This window comes from Ambystoma mexicanum, chromosome 12, assembly GCF_040938575.1.
Source record: "Ambystoma mexicanum isolate Mex_15411 chromosome 12, UKY_AmexF1_1, whole genome shotgun sequence".
Classification (NCBI taxonomy): domain Eukaryota; kingdom Metazoa; phylum Chordata; class Amphibia; order Caudata; family Ambystomatidae; genus Ambystoma; species Ambystoma mexicanum.
The window spans coordinates 1,227,332,751-1,227,350,158 of NC_090936.1; the positions used below are offsets into that span (position 1 = coordinate 1,227,332,751).

The 17,408-nt window shown below is 49.7% G+C and overlaps 1 protein-coding gene across 2 annotated transcripts in view; it reads left to right on the forward strand.

Moving 5' to 3' along the window:
- ALDH1L2 (aldehyde dehydrogenase 1 family member L2) overlaps window positions 1-17,408 on the forward strand; it is an 836,174-nt gene that overhangs the window by 602,111 nt on the left and 216,655 nt on the right. For both annotated transcript variants that reach the window (XM_069629899.1, XM_069629898.1), the window contains exons 12-13: window positions 522-649; window positions 12,970-13,120. In XM_069629899.1, the coding sequence (XP_069486000.1) occupies window positions 522-649; window positions 12,970-13,120 (279 nt within the window). The remainder of the gene's footprint in view (window positions 1-521; window positions 650-12,969; window positions 13,121-17,408) is intronic.

Consider the following 17,408-nt stretch of genomic DNA (forward strand, 5'->3'; position numbering starts at 1 on the left):
GGAGTCTATCTAAGATAAGGAATACGTCGGAGGACACAATCCCTTCGAAGAACTAGTTACTCTTACCTTGTAACGTTCTTTCGATGGGATGTTCCTCCGACGTATTCCTTATCGACCCTCCCATCCATCCCCGCAGTATGACTTCCTGTGGGTTTGCAGCCTATGCTCCTTCAAGGTGATTAGTCTAATCCAAAAACATTACTGGGGACTACAAAACGGAACTGAGCAACGGACGCTGCGCGCGGCCTTTATAGGCAGGATGACGTCGACGTCGGCACGGAGGCCGTCGAGGGTCATCGACTCGGCGATCATCGACGCGCAGCGCCCTCTGGCGAAAAAATTTTCCGAGGCCAGCAAAGCTGAAGGATTTATATCTAAGATAAGGAATACGTCGGAGGAACATCCCATCGAAAGAACGTTACAAGGTAAGAGTAACTAGTTCTACTTACTTGAAGATAGTGATGCCTGTGTTTATTAAGATACACTTTTTGATTTGTAACTCAAAAGCTATTTTATTACAGGTAATTTGCAAAGTGTCCTATTGTTCGGTGGCTGATGTTGATAAAGCTGTGGCGGCCGCCAAGGATGCCTTTGAGAACGGAGAGTGGGGCAAGATGAACCCAAGGGACAGAGGCAGACTCCTGTACAAGTGAGTAGCGGATTCATTTTATCTAAAACAAGACCAACTGCTGCATGTGGAGTTTGAGCTTCTCCAGCATGGGGTCTGGCATGGATTCACATGCTCATGAATATTCCCCGTCGTCAGGCCGGGAATCCTCGGTATAGAAAAAATCAGTATCAGTTTAGTTTCTGATCTGTCTTTCTCAGTAGTAACCAATCACTGGTCTCTGGGTCATACTGCCCCCAGCCAATGACTGCCCTCTCCCCAAGCCCCGCCCCTGGCAGCCATCCTCAGATTTTTACCGCACGTTTAAGTCTTGGGAGTCCTCGTGCTGTAGCTCTCGAGCTTTTGCTGCGTTTTCGCGCTTTTTTCAGGAGATTTTCTCATGTTTTCGGTTAAATAGAGCCTCAAGCCGTTTTGGAGTTTCTACGCCCCTCAAGGGTGAAGATTTCGTTGAGTTACGCTTTTGGAGGATTCCAGAAGTTCCGAGGCCTACCCCGGACATGGCCCAGGAGAAAGGGAGCTCGACGCCCGGGAAGCTGTTCAGGACCTGCCCTGGATGCCAGCTTCAGAACGTTTTCAAGGAGGACGAGCATTTGTTATGCCTCTACTGTCTCCATGAGGACAAGACGCACAAGGAAAAGGATTGCGCGTTTTGTGGGAACATGTCGGAGCGGACCATGAAGGATCGCCACCTCCGTCTCGCCAACTGGCTGGAAGGTAAGAGCCCGCCAGCCGAGAAGAAGAAAAAGAAGTCCGAGCGGTCTTCTAAGTCCTGTGAGGGTGCCCCGGCGACGGGGGCCCATCAAAAGGCTAAGCACTGCGAGTCCGCGGGCACCGGGAGCGCTGAACGGTCGGGCTCCTTGGCTTCCAGGCAGGGCGCATCCTCCCCGGCGCCATCAACCACGAGCCAACGCTCTGGCTCGGGTAAGAGGAAGTCCGAGCATCCGGCGAAGCTTCTGGAGAGGCCCTGGTCGATCTCGAAGTTTCCGGCAGAGGGGGAGCGAGACTCGGACCCTCCCCCCAAGGTGAAGGCCCCAGGCGTACAGAAGGTGACGTTGGCCTTAATTCACCCTGCTAAAACCTCGATTGAGGATGTCGCCGCGGCCCTGGCTCAGCCTGTGGAGGCTACACCAGTGGAGGCGCCCTCAGGTACCAGAGTCTCTCTGCCACCGCGGAGGGAGTCGTCTTTCAGGCCCATCGAGAAGACCCCCACGAAGTCCTCTTTGGGAAGGGTGGGGGAGGGGCTGGTGGCCATCGTGGATACAGACACGACCTCTGAAGAGAAGCTCATCCAAGTCGTGGAGGAGGCCCAGCCCATCGGGAGGGATCCCGACGAGGGCGACGACGAGGGCGACAGTGTCGCAGACGAGGCTCCTCAACAGCCCTCGCTCCCGTCGTTTCCGGCGCCGCAGGACACCTCGGCGGCCATTTTGTCAGCCATCCAGTCCTTATGCTCGGAGATAAGGACTAGGCTGCCCCTTCCCCCGACGGAGGTACCTGAGCCAGACCAGACGGGGGAACCGAGCCAGGACCTTCGGAGAGCCCACCACTTAAGAGGAGGAGGACGCATCCTAGGCCTCCTCTCCCGCCTCTGCGGCCTTCTCTGCCTTCCCCCCGGTCCACTACCCACAGGGATGATACAGGCATGGACATGACTACGACGGGTACGGATGACGACGGAGGCGACGACGGGACGTGTCCCCCGTCGCCCCCTGCCCGGGCGTCCCCGCCCGACGAGATTGGATCCTTCCATGCTATGATTTCCAGGGCATCCGAGCTCTTCCAGCTCTGTCCCGAAGAAAAGAAGAAGGAAGGGTTCCTTTACCAACGGCGCGAGGCTAAAAGGAAGACGGTCCTCGCCGTACCGCTTCTTGATGACATCTGGGATGAGGGGCTCGCCCTCCTCAAGAACCCTGCCACGGCTCCTGCGAAGAGGGACCGGTACGAGAAGAAGTACCAGGTCCCCGACGCTGCCCCCTTGTGCCTTAGGGCGCAACCTACCCCGGATTCGGTCGTTTCGGCGGCGGCCAAGAAGAAAGCAGGGGGGGCATCGGCCTCGACTTCAACCTCCCCGCCGGACGGCGAGGGTAGGAAGCTGGATGCGATGGGACGACCATCAAGATGGCCAACGCCCTGGCCATCGTAGCCCGCTACGACAGGGAGTTGTGGTTCAAGATCGCCCCTCTGTTGGACTTCCTTCCGGACGCCAAGAGGGCTGAGGCCCTGGAAATCTTACAGGAAGGTGAGATTGCCTCGGACCACGCCATTACGGTGGCTACGGACATCGCCGACACCGGTTTCCGTCAGTTGGGCAACAGCGTTTGCCTGAGACGACGACGATGGCTCAAGGCGACGGATTTCCACCAGGACGTACAGACCAAGTTATTGGACATGCCCTTCGATGGGAACAACCTTTTTGGCAAGGCGGTTGATGAGTCCCTTCAGGCGATCAAGACGGACACGGAGATGGCCCATGCACTGGGTGTGCTCCAACAGCGACAGCCGTCCTTTCGGAGCTCCGGAGGCAGACATGGTGCCTCCAAGGGAGCCGGCAGCAAGGGTGCCTCCTCTACGTACCGTCAAGCGGCAAGATCTTCATCGCAGGAGGCCTACAGGGGACGCGGCAAGTCAGGTGGATCCCGCCGTCGTCGCCGAGGTGGTCAAGGAGGCAAAGCGGCCTCCAAGCAAGATTGAACCGACCGTCGCGTCGGGCCCCCGCCGAAGCACCCCGGTGGGAGGCCGGCTGACGAAGTTCGTCGGCGTGTGGGATTCCATCTCCACCGAACATTGGGTGCTGGACGCCCTTGCCCTGGGGCACACCCTCAAGTTCCAGAAGAAGTGCCCCCGCATTCCTCCCGTGGCCAGGAAGGAAAATCACGTCCCTCAACTCCTGTTGGAAGTAAGGGCGATGCTCAGGAAAGGTGCCATCGAGCTCGTTCCAAAGAGGCTTCGGGGCTCCGGAGTTTACTCAAGATACTTCCTCGTAAAGAAGAAGACAGGAGGATGGCGTCCCATCCTGGACCTGCGACGACTGAACAAATACATCAAGGCACAGAAGTTCCGGATGGTCACCCTCCAGCACGTGGGACAGCTGGAGGAGGGCGATTTCCTGTCGTCGTTGGACTTGGAGAATGCATACTTCCACATCCCTATTCTAAAGAGGCACAGAAAGTTCCTCAGGTTCATGGTCAAAGGGCGGCACTACCAGTTCAAGTCCCTCCCGTTCGGATTAAAATCGGCGCCCAGGGTGTTCACCAAGTGCCTAGCACCGGTGGCGGCGCGGCTGCGCCTTCAGGGGATCCACGTCTACCCCTACCTGGACGACTGGCTCATACGGGCAAGGACAAGGGAGCTCGCCGTGGAACACACTGCGAAGACCGTCCAGCTGCTCACTGACATGGAGTTCTCCATCAACTTTCCAAAATCCCACCTGGTCCCGTCGCAAGTCGCCCTGTTTCTGGGAGCACAACTCGACACAGTGGCGCGGCAGGCCTCACCGTTGGAGGAAAAGATAAGGACCATCCTGGGAAAGGTGCAATGTCTGCTAGCCACGGACGTGGCCAGAGTGAGGTCTATCAAGTCCCTCCTCGGAATGATGTCCTCCTGCATTTATGTGGTGCGCCACTGCAGACTTCGGATGCGGCCCTTGCAAGAATTCCTCGACGCCCACTGGATCCAGACGACGGGCAGCGTCGAGGACAGGATCCCGCTCGACGAAGCGTTCCGTCAGGCGATACGATGGTGGGGTGTCCGCTCTCATCTGACGGCGGGAACAGGTTTCCTAGCCCTGGCCCACCAGGTGACGGTGACGACGGATGCCTCCCTGGAAGGTTGGGGAGCGCACACCGGGAGTCTCCACGCGAGAGGCCTATGGCTCCCGGAGGAGAAGACTCTCCACATCAACATCTTGGAGCTCCGTGCAGTGATCTGGGCCCTCAGGTCCTTCCTTCCGTCCCTCAAGGGCAAGGTGATGAGGATCTTCACCGACAACACCACCAAAATGTTTTACATTCGGAAGCAGGGCGGAACCGGATCCCCTGCCCTATCCAAGGAAGCCCAGGATCTGTAGCATTGGGCCGTCGCCCAAGGGATGTTTCTGGTACCCTTTCATCTGGCAGGGATAAAAAACACCATCGCCGACTCACTCAGCAGAGAGCTGCGCTCGTGCCACGAGTGGGAACTGCGCCAGGATCAAGTGGACCGACTCTTCCGACGATGGGGTGAACCCCAGATCGATCTCTTCGCGACGGCGGCGAACTCCAAGTGCCGGAGGTTCGCCAGCAGGTTTCCCCAACCGAGGAGCATGGGCGATGCTTTCTAGTTCCCCTGGAACAGCCTGTTCCTTTATGCGTTCCCGCCATTGCCGTTTCTACTCTGGCTCGTCAACCAGCTCAAGAGGGCCCGGTGCAGGATGATCCTCATTGCACCGGCGTGGCTGAGGCAGATCTAGTTCCCGGACCTTCTGGACTTGTCAGCGTCCACACCAGTCAAGCTGCCGACGGACGCGGATCTTCTCTCCAGAGAAGGAGGCGCCATTCTTCATCACGAACCAGAGTCGCTGAACTTTCAGGCCTGGCTCCTGCAGCACTAGAGTTTGGAGGATACGACATCCCGGCCGACTGCAGAGAGGTTCTTGCGAAGGCCAGGGCATCCTCAACTCTCAAGTGCTACGGACACAAATGGAAGAGGTTCTCTGTCTGGTGCCGTGCACAGAAGATTAACCCTCTGCGGATTATGGCCCCTCAAGTATTGCCGTACCCATTGTCTTTGGCCAAGGCTGGCCTATCTCACGCTTCCATCAAGGTACATCTGGCTGCCGTCTCACGTTACACCAGAACTACAGGACGGGCGTCCTTGTGGTCTCATCGACTGGTGAAGGAATTTATGAAAAGACTGTTCCGATCATTCCCGCCGGTGAAGGCCCCTGCCCCGGCGTGGGAGCTCAACGTGGTGCTGACTAGGCTCATGGGGGCCCCATTCGAGCCTATGCATTCAGTGCCGTTGAAGTTTCTGTCGTGGAAGACAGCATTCCTCGTGGCCATCACCTCTGCCCGACGAGTGGGAGAGATCCAGGCCCTGTCTTGCAAGCCTCCATACTTGACTTTTCATGACACAAGAGTGGTGCTGAGGACGCACCCCTCCTTCATGCCCAAGGTGCCGTCGGACTTCCACCTCAATGAGCCCTTGGTGTTGCCAGTTTTCTTCCCGTCGCCTTCGTCGCCGGCTGAGAGGACTCTGCACTCGCTGGATGTAGCTAGAGCGCTGAAGTTCTACGTGGACCGCACGAAGAGTTTTCGGAAGACATCACAGCTGTTTGTGAACTTTGGACCTCTGAATCAAGGAAAGGCTCTCTCGAAGACTTCCATTTCCAGATGGCTCTCCGGCTGCATCATGCACTGTCACTGGTTGGCAAACCGATCGTTGCCAGGCCGTCCGAGGGCCCATTCGACCAGAGCGATCGCTGCTACTACGGCGTTCCTGTCTGGTGTGCCCCTGCTCGACATCTGCAGGGCTGCTACGTGGAGGTCGACGCACACCTTCACGAGATTCTACTGCGTCGACCGGGATTCCAGGGAGGAGTCCAGATTCGGCCAGGCAGTGCTGCGCAACCTGTTTGCCTAAGGTGAGCCTGGTGAGGAGGTAACAGTTGCTTAATGTTGAGTTGTTGTATTGCTTGATATTGAGCCTTTTGCCACCTCCCGCGGTTGTGCATTTGTATACTGCTATGTAGTCTTATATTCATGAGCATGTGAATCCATGCCAGACCCCATGCTGGAGAAGGAACAAGTTACTTACCTGTAACTGTTGTTCTCCAGCATGGGTCTGGCATGGATTCACATGCGAACCCTCCCGCCTACCCCTCTGCGGCTCTTCACTTGGTCATACTGCCACTTCACGTGCTACCAAATCTGAGGATGGCTGCCAGGGGCGGGGCTTGGGGAGAGGGCAGTCATTGGCTGGGGGCAGTATGACCCAGAGACCAGTGATTGGTTACTTCTGAGAAAGACAGATCAGAAACGAAACTGATACTGATTTTTTCTATACCGGGGATTCCCGGCCTGACGACGGGCAATATTCATGAGCATGTGAATCCATGCCAGACCCATGCTGGAGAACAACAGTTACAGGTAAGTAACTTGTTCCTTATGCTGTTTAACTTCTCATTCAGTTTCTACAAGTGAATAAGACCTAGCGTACAAAAGCAGGAGGAGAGCCAGGGATGCTGGACATCATTGGAGGCTGGACATTTGTTGGAGAGTAGCTCTGACTTTAGCGTGCCCATGTAAATTTCCTGGGGTTTACAGTCCTGTCGTCTGCCAGGGCCCAACCTCTTTAGGGTTGTTAGGAAATACTTTCTTTTTGTTGTTTTCCTCCCATAGACCTCAATGGCACCCCCCCAGTGTTCTTACTTGTTTTTTAACCCGGTCCTGACTTTTTACCCTTATATTTTTTATATATAAATGGCTTTTTGGTTATTTTTGCAATGTGCCTAAGGGAAGCTAGCTGGTGGCAGTAGTGATATTTGTAGTTTTTGAGTTATTTTACTCATGCATGAGAATGTCTACTAAAAGTGGCTAAAACCCGAGGATGGCCATGCCACAAGGTTTTTCGCTTGTTCTTTGGCCTTCTTCCTGCCTTCTCCGGTCAGGAAATGCCTTATATGGAAATCCCTTTCTCAGGGAAAGATGTGGCTTTCGTGGCTAAGCCGTGTTGTGTGTGAGCCAGAGAAGGGGGCTGGGAATGTCTAGTCCCAATCCAAATCTTAGGTGCCAGAAAGTTGTTTGCTGCTGGGCAGATGTGGTAGCCAGTGGCCATCCATGATTGGATAGCCACTGGCTGTTTGAATGGTGCAGAACCATACTATTGGTGTGCTTAGGCTTGCTCACAGCCTGAATCTTGGATAAAAGGAGGGCTCCGACTGTTGGGGAGATCATTGTTAGAACCAAGACTTCTATGAAGAAGGGGAGCCTGCTAACAACCCGAAGACAACCTCTGCAGGTGACCAGCATCAACTTGAGTGTTGTCCTGGTGAAGCTCCGCTCCTCTGTACTGATCTCAAGAAGTCCTTTGTTGGTGATTCAACCCCTGGACCTGTCGAAACAACAAGTCTCGAACCCTGCTCGAGGATCCCTGCCTTCTGAGCCTTTGGAAGTGACCCTGGACTAACCAGTGGACTGACCAGCTTTCTCCTGGGTTACCTCGCTGCAGCTGTCGTCGTTCCGAATAGAGCCTTCGTACTTTGGGGATCATCAGCTTGTGCCACCAGTCGCCTACTCCTGCAGTTTCAGCAGTCTCACACAAAGAGAAGCTGTGCGGGGCCTGCACCTGTGTTTGATGCTGTAAAATCGCCTTTTGTCACCTGACCTTGGTGACTCCCGTTGTAATACCGTCCCTAGGTAGAAGCACACCTTACAGGGGGGGGCTGTACCTAGGTTGGCGATGGCGTGCCGGCTATCTAAAAGAAAAGAGAGAGGAAATTATACCTATATTCAAAACACCAATTATTGGGGTGTAGGGTTAAAAAGACATACAATAGCCCACAAAAAAGAAGCAGACCATTACTGTCTAATTTTGTTCACATTCTGAACATTCCAAAGGAGAATCTATCATGGATAGAGAGTGCTTATACTCACCCACAGAGCAATGTGTTCAATGGATGTGTGATGGGTGCTATTTGTTGTCTAATATTTCTTGCCAACCACAAGAAATGAGCAGTGTCTGTAATGCTCAATATACCTGCCACAAGATAGGTATTTAATTTAAACAGCGTATCCCGGTTACTGTAAGGATATCTAAACAGAAAGGCGTTGACCGGTTCCTCTAAGATTATATCTAAACAGAAAGGCGTTGACCAGTTCCTGCAAGGATATCTAAACAGAAAGGCGTTTACCAGTTCCTGCAAGGATATCTAAACAGAAAGGCGTTGACCAGTTCCTGCAAGGATATCTAAACAGAAAGGTGTTGACCAGTTCCTGTAAGGATATCTAAACTGAAAAGCGTTGACCGGTTTTGAAGAATTCGGTAGTTGGAGTCATCATCTTCAGGACCAAAAGGTTGAGTGGAGATATCTTTCCCTGTGATCCATGACTCTGGATCAGACAGCCATCCCGTGACCTGGCGGGTGGGTGGGATAATGAACACTTGTTCAACTAGATACCATAAATGTAGAGGGTCAGTGACTTGTAGGCTTTAAATGCCAGCAGACAAATAGTTTCAGAGAACCGGGTGCTACCATTTTAGACACTAAAAAGACTCCGCCCAGGGGTTCTTGAGGTCTCCGCATTTACACCCCACATTCATACGTGATTTGCGAATCTAAGAAAAATTGTCAAACTAGATACCTTAGGGCCCAATGCTTGTGTCTGGGAGGCTCCAAAGGAACGGTATTAATGCTTGCCAGAATGTGAGCTGCAAACTCATTGAGGGCTTGTCTTGCTGCATGGGAGACAGAAAAAGAGAGACAGGCTGCGCGATAGTGAGTCCGGGATGGCTGCGCCACCTTTATGGCTCCTGCTTGCCTGCAGATGCCCTAATTGGCATTGTCTTGAGTCGTGAGTGCCTGGCCTCGGCCACTGGTAACAGCTGTGCATTTGTGTGCACTATGTTAGAGAGCGCATCTAGGTAGCCCATAAGGTGTATAAAGTGGCTGGTGCTGCAAGGCCCAAAAACCGTACATTGGTTATGGGGACGGCGCAGCGATAAATGTGTAGAGACTGCTTCGTCCCCATAACGCAGCACCATTACATTAAATTAGAGCTTTGTGTGCTCCAGATCTCCTTTTTGTGTGTCAAGACATGTTCTAGATTTAATGGTGTAGCAGAATAGTACATATTTTTCAAAATTGCATTGCTGTCCCTTACTATCAGTGTGTTCCGTTGTTATACTGCATCAAACTTTTTTTTTTTTTTTTTTTTTTTTTAAGTTATTTAGGCTTGGCAGACAATTATCAAAAACAACATAACAATGTATCTGTACATTCACTATATCGACTGACAGTGTACGTATACTTGGGCACAGAAAGCCCTGATAATGGGAAAAGGAACTGTAAGCTTGCGCCGGAGAAGCTCAGGAGTGTGCTGTGCTGTAGAGTCCTGCCTTGTCTCGTGCTTAAAAACGTGGGGCAGAATCCGGCCATAACATCCTGACTTATCATTTTGTGAACAAGTCTTTCTTTTCTTATGAATATTATATATTCTATGTAACATAGCGCTAAGGATTGGCAATAGGTTTCTTAGTATAGGCCCTTTTTGACTAGACTCCACTTGGACGGTATTATTATCATTTGATGGTCGTAGCTTGCTCGCATCTTAGAGTTAGGTTTAGATTTAGGCGTTCATCACACCCATTTTTACAGTTTAATAAACACCCTTGAACTGTGATCACTTGGGTCTGTCTTACTTTGATGCCATGCCTTTCTTACAGCACTTTACAGCAAAAATGGTGTTTTAAGACGCATCAAGACAATGGGGGGGGGAATAGGGATGAGGAAAAGGTATAAAACAAAAACGTTCTTAAAAGGTCTTGAAACATCCAGAACATGCAAGTGCTATAGCATGAGAGCAGGGTAGAGGGGGGGAGCAAAGTGCAGGAAGGGGGTTAGGGAAGAAAACATACAAATGACTAGGTTGTGCGATGATGTGGAATGTGCAAGTGCAGCAACATGAAATAAAGGGGGAGGTGAGGAGGGGAAGAGGTACATTAAATACAAAACAGGTTAAAGTGCAGGAACAAGTGGGTAAACTGCATTGAGGAAAAACCAGACATGCAAGTATGAGTGATTGCAGACTGGAAAAGCCATGCTTCGTAGCATGACAGGCTACATCAGGCATACAGACAGCAGGTGCAACAAGAAGGTAAGGGAGCAGTATATTAAACACAGAGGACAGCATACAGACAAGTGAAGAGTCGAGGATTAGGTACAAGAAGGAAAAGCACAACAATGGAAAGCCACAACCTCTAATGCAGGAGCTACAGCAAGAGTACAGTAACAGGAAGCTAAGCATATTTAGGGCTACAATACAAGGTGGATGGGGTTACTTGGATTTTGTTGCTGTCTTTGGCACAGTCGGGCCTACAGACTGTCACTGTGAAGGTACTTAGCCCCTCCATATGTTTTTGAGAGGTCCCACGAACAAGACTCTTTCTTCACAATCCTCAGTTATGCAGTTTTTAAGGGTTTGTGCAATCAGTTTCCTCCATGCCAGTTTGTGGTTCCAGCATGGGATATGAATTTGGTGTTAACGTTTCTTATGGGTGCTTGGTTTGAGCTCCTTCATTCTTATTTTGTTAGATTACTCACCCTTGCAGTGATTTTCCTGTTCGCCATGAACTCTGGCCATTATCTGGGAATCCTCCCTATTTGTTTTTCTCTAAAGAGAAGGTGACATTGAATGTGAGAGCCTCTTTTCTTCCAAAAATGGTCCTGGATTCCCATCTCTCTCAGAAGATCCATCTACCTGAGTTTGTTGCTCCACCCCATCCTTGCAAAGCAGAGGAACGGTTCCATCGCCTTGGCCCTGTGTGGACTCTCAGCTACTGCGTCTCTCCAGTGAGTGACGCCAAGAAAGATGACCAGCTTTTTGTTGGTTATGCTCATGCCCGCTCTCATAGATGTGGAATCCGTAGGAGAAAAATCCATCAGAACGAACATTACAGAGAGGTTAAGTAATTTATTCTTCTCTGCATCTCTGAATGCTGTGATCTGGCTGGGAAAGATATGCCTGAAGGATTCAGGGCTAATTTTACCAGAGGTCTGGCTGCTACCTCTACCCTAGTTGGGGGTGGAGTGGTCCCTGTCTTGGACATTTGCCATGTGGCTACGTGGGCTTCTCTACATTCACTCTCAGGGAAGGAAGCTTCTTTTGGTAGGGCAGTCCTCAGGAGGCTTCTGGTATAGGTGGCGTCCTCTTGCTCTCCTCCTTCCTCGAGATCCATGTACTCCCCCCAGATTCCTCATCACCCTCCCGGCCTGTCCCACTTGGTGGATCGATAGTACAACTTGAGTTTAGTATTCCCTTAGCATCAGAGTGGTAGGGAAAAAAGGTTTAGCTGATGTCATGGGTGGCCACGCCTCGATATATACTGGCCCGATGTCCTGTCTGTCGCTGGGCGCGTAGAGGCATCGGGCAGAGCCGCGTTGAACCTTCTGTTGGCCGAAAGGTTTTCAAAGATCAGCTGCACTGAGATACGAATAACATAGATAAGGAATCCGTGAGAGGAACTAGAAAATTACCCAGAGGTAATTAATGTGTTCTTTACACTCTCCCTATAATTCTTGATTGTACTGTTCTTTCTATAGCCATGATATCCAGGGTTTAGGTCCTTTGTCGGTTCTACCAACCATTTAATGGTCCCTGGAGCTGTGCTGTAGATGCTCTGGTCGTGGAAACAAAGTTTCTTTTTTCTTTCTACATTGTGTATCAGTTTTAATAAAATCTTTCGTAGTAAGGAAGTAACAAAAACAATTACAACAGTCAAAAGAATAAAACGGTCGAGACCAAATTTATAAGAAAATCAGATAAAAACATAGTGAAAAAAGACCAGCATAATTTACACAACTTAATCCAAGCTACATTCATCCAACACCAAAGATTAATCTCCTAGAGCATTCTATCAAACCTGATATCAAAGAAATGTATCAACTAATTTACATTCAACGCCAAAAAGCCTCAAAAGCTAATGTTTAACTGTAATGAACAAAGCAACTAAAAATCTGCACTCGGAACGTCCACGTAAAATCCCACTCAATACAAAGATGCACACTGGCAAACCCAACAGGATCACAGATCTCCCCTCACTCCATTTTGAGGGCCCATGACGTTAAATGTATCAGATAAAAACAAAAACGAATAAAGAGCAATGGTTTTATGATAGTCACATGAATTGTGGGCCAGAACTTTCTCCGTAGTGATTGTTGTGTTTCTCTCGTACAGCTCTCTGTGCCTGTGTATGTCTGACACTTTTGCTTCACCTCTTTTCTTTTGCAACCTTTCATGCCTGAGGTAAGGTGCTGCAGATGAGATGCCTTTGTGGTCAGGTTCTCCGTCAGGCCATGTTTTTCATTCTTTTTATCATGCCACTGATGCATGGTTATCGGTTTCTGGCAGCTCCCAAGTCCTGCTGGTCACTGGTGTTTTTTTCCCTGCTGGCTAGATCTGATCATATTTTTCGATTGTGACAGCGTTGGTGATTTTGGTACTGCATTTGCTTCATGGTATCAACGGCCATCCCCTCCCACTCCTCACCCAGGAAACACATCCGTAATGTGTGTTAAGAAGTGTTGGCATTAATGTACATTGGAAGTAATTGGTCCTTTTCTTTTACATGTTCCATTTTGGTTGAAGACTCGCAGACCTGATGGAGGAGCACCAAGAAGAACTTGCGACGATCGAAGCCATCGACTCTGGAGCCGTGTACACTCTGGCTTTGAAGACCCATGTAGGAATGTCTGTGCAGACCTTCAGGTACTTCGCTGGATGGTGTGACAAAATTCAGGTAAAATCAACGTTTTAGAAGTTACTCATTATTGCTTTTAATGATTTCTAAGAGCGTTGCTTGTTTCTGCAAGGTAACGAAACAAATACAAACAGTATGGGGAGTAAGTGTACACTCTAATTAAATGATTATGACTTTAGGGAGCAGTGTAGGAACAGAAGGAAAAGCGTGGAGGAGCAGGGCTTCCGCTCACACATGTTGTCTTTGCTTTGGGGTGATCTGCGTATCCCTTGAGCTGCTGTGATGGTGGCCTGGTGGTTTTCCTACAGATTTGGGTGTCCAGGTAGGAAGAGGTCTTATTAATTTACCCGCTAACGCGCCTTGCTTGGCTGAGGAATTTGCTTCTGTTGCTATGCAAATACTCTGATCTACACGCCTTCCAGAAATTACCTGCTGCTGAGCAGAGCATCGCCATCGCATGCAAAAAACCTGCCAGCCGAAGTCTGGCCGTGGGCAGAAGAGTTGCATACTGCAGCTGGTACAGAAATTGCTTGGCTCAAAGTGAGCCCTAGCTGATCTGCAATTGTCACTCCCACACCATCTACAAGATTAAAACGCATGCAGGAAGGTCAGCACCACTTGAAGAACACTGTCTCGTTGCCTTGTCTGCCCCATATCACCTTATCGCACGCCAGTCAACACTCCGATCAAGCCCAGTATGTCTTCTCTTTTACATGGCTACCTATCAGTCACCTATAACAGAATGAGTCTGTTGCTTGACCCGGCAGCCACAGCCTTCTAGGTAGGTGAGGACAGTCCACGCTACCGTCTCAGACATCAGTGGATGTCAAGTAGTTTTTGCAGGGCGTCCATCCACACAAATAACTGCACTGTGCTGGTCAAGTCCCACTGCAAGGACTGGTGCTGCCCCTACTGCATTTCCCTACCCAGACAATGCTAAACTCCAGGGCCACATCGAGTGCTGTGCGACCAGTTGGCCTGTAGCAGCAATTGAGCCATCCGCAACAAACCAGTCGAGACCCACAGGTGCAACACATGTTTTAACATCTCAAAACCTTTCATTTGAGTTTGTGTTTTGCAGAGTGCAAAACAATAAAGAACAATGGGCCTCATTACACGGTAGGTGGTATGGGTTTACCGGTACCGGTATTTTACCAGTACCTGTAAACCCTTACCGCCTTACTACGAGGTCCCTTTGCGGGTTGGTACATTAACGCCTGCTTTTAGCAGGCGTTAAAAAACGAACCCGCAAAGGGAGTGGGGTGCTAATTACGGTACCGCAATTTGCGGTACCGTAATTAGTGCCTTCCCCATTCCCATTATGCCCTATGGGGCCAAAATGGGAATGGGGAAGGGCAATGGAGGAAGGAGGAATTACCGCCTTCCCGACCTTGGAATAGGGCGGTAATTCCCCTTTCCTCCAAGGCGGTACCGGTAAATTACCGGCATGAACCATGGCACTAATAGCGCCATGGTTTACCACCTACCGTGTAATGAGGCCCATATCTTTAACTTGCTTCTGATTGGCACGATTTTACTACCGGCTTCATGGAGGTACCTGCAATAGCAGCAACATCTCGTTTGACAAAGTCCTCAATCAATGTATCGCCCCCCTGTCCAACTGTAGGAACACAAAGTTACTGTGGAACGTAGAATGGCAAAGGTAGGAAAAACCAGTGGTTGGCACATGGATGGAGCACATAGGACCGGGTTGTTATCTCCAAGTTCTAGATCTCACTGGGCAGCCAATGTATCGAGTGTATTGGTATCTTAATCTGCAGTATTTCCAGAAGTGTAGTGACTGGAAAAGGTGTTCAGGAAATAGTGTGCCTTCGTTTAACAATTCCCTCAATCTTTTGAGGGTCCCCCTAACTAGTCGTCTGTTAGCCTTATATTCACCTCTTCCTACCTCCAACCCATTTAGGGAAAGTGCTTCTACCACACCTCCTCCTCTGTCCCTTCTCCACCTCTGATCTTTCCCCTGGTTCACCTCCCTCCTGTTCGATGTTGTCTCCCTTCACCTCATTCCTTCTCCTGCTATTTGCTTCTTCTTGATGTTGTCCTTCTCCACCTTGCAGTTTCTGCTCTTTACTCCTTCCTCCACTGCTCTGTCCTTTCCGTTCTTCACTGCTTTCCTCTCCCTGCACCTTCCTCCTTCGTCCACCTCACTGGCTGTCCTCAGACACCTTCTCTTGCTCGGCCTCCTCTCTTCCAAACAGCCTCCCACTGACTGTCTCCATTCCCTTTTACACCTTGGGTTATTGGCAAATTGAGAAACCAGTGCCTGACTGGGTAAACCTGGGCCCGTACTCTGTGTTCTTTTGTGATTGTTTGACGGTCAGCAGGCTCCCCCTACCCCCAAGGTGTACCAGGCAATGATTACGTGGTTCTTTGTCGACCCTGCTCTGCAGGTGGAGTCTTGAACTAGTATAGGTCTGCTATCTTGGGATCAAGTGGTCCTGTTGTGTATGCCACCTGATCCCACCATGGCTCACCTGTGCTGGTGAGTGCAAGTCTTGCTCCATGTGCGACGCTGTCCCTGCTGTCAGTCTCCCTGTTGCTCCCTTTGGGGAGTTCTGGTAAGCAGCCAATCATGGTGATCATGCTCACTACATATTTCTTTCTCCCGGATTCTCCTATGCCCTTGCAGTCCGAGAATCGTGCTTTCCATTGCCAACTCTCAGCAAAACAATCTCTGCCTGTAGGTTTGAAGGCAGAATGCACGAAACCTAAATCTAAGACTTTCACAGGGGGAGCATGTGAATGGGCTGTGGTACGGTGCTGAGCAGAGTGAGAGGCACTGGGAGTTCCTCCATGTACTGTCTGAGTGTCAGCATTACTTAGGCTGTGATAAAAGGCTGGGCATGTGTGAGAGGCCCCTTGGGATCCTCCATATACTGCCTCTGGCGTCAGCATTGCTTAGGCTGTGATACAAGGCTGGGCACGGGTGAGAGGCCCCTTGGGATCCTCCATGTACTGCCTCTGGCGTCAGCATTGCTTAGGCTGTGATAAAAGGCTGGGCACGGGTGAGAGGCCCCTTGGGATCCTCCATGTACTGCCTGTGGCGTCAGCATTGCTTAGGCTTTGATACAAGGCTGGGCGCAGGTGAGAGGCCTTGGGAGATCCTCTGTGTACCGCCTCTGCAGTTAACATTGCCTAGGCTGTGATACGATGCTGGGAACGAGTGAGGGGCCTTTGAAGCTCCTCAATGTATCGCCTCTCCGGCCAGCATTGCTTGGGCCTTGATACACCTGTACTTAGTTGTAAAATTAAGGACCTGATCAACATCCCAGGGGATTAGGGGGGATGAGGTACATAAATAAAATTAGCTAATATCGATTGTTCGTTATCGAGCGATTAATTTTTCACCCAGGGTGCTGCATTATTGAATACTATTGGTGACAATTAGTAACAACAGTAATGAAAATGGCTGATATCACGGCAGAAACACTAATGACCAATCCAAACAAAGCAAAGTTGAAGCTGTAGCAAATGAATTGGATCCGCACCATTGAACAATGTAAACAGCATAAAAGCTATTATGAGATTGCAAAAATAGACAAATCATTTAAAACACCAGAGCAATATCTATTGAAATTTACTACACCTGAATATAGACAAATTTATTTACGTTTTCGATTCAATGTGATTAAAACAAATCCAAATCAAATAATGGAACAACGTCGCCCGATAAAAGAAGAGCAGTCGTGCTGCCGATTTTGCAATATTCCTACATGCAAGGAAACACTATACCATTTGCTTACAGAATGCAATACTCTCATTATCAAGCGACATTTGCTCTTCAAACCTCATTTTGAACAGTATTTTATTTTAACATCTCAATATCTATGGGAAAGATTATATCATTCAAAGCTAACTATGGTTCAAGTGGCAATAGCTAAGTATGTAAAACAACTGGCAATAGAAACATGGTCTAAGTAAATAGATATTTGTTTTGTTTTGTTAGTGAGCTGCAGTAATAATTGCAAGATGTAGATGAATTATGAATTATTTTTTAGGGTTTCTGATATTTTATAAGATGTAAATATTGTTATTTTATGATTTCTCAACTTTTGTGAAAGGTTCTTATGGACTTAAACACAATAAAAAAAATAAAACAAACCAAAAAGGGGATACCATCTTCTCCAAATATGCCCCACTGAAATTCAAAAGTAATAGACCTTTTAAATCCTGGTTCACGCCAGACCTTATTCCTCTTAGGAAGAAGGCCTGCCAAACTGCTAAAAAGTGGAGAGCACTTAACTCTTGTGTAAATATTGGGAACGCAGCGGCACTTTAAAAACTATAAGCAAGCTCTTTTTAGAGC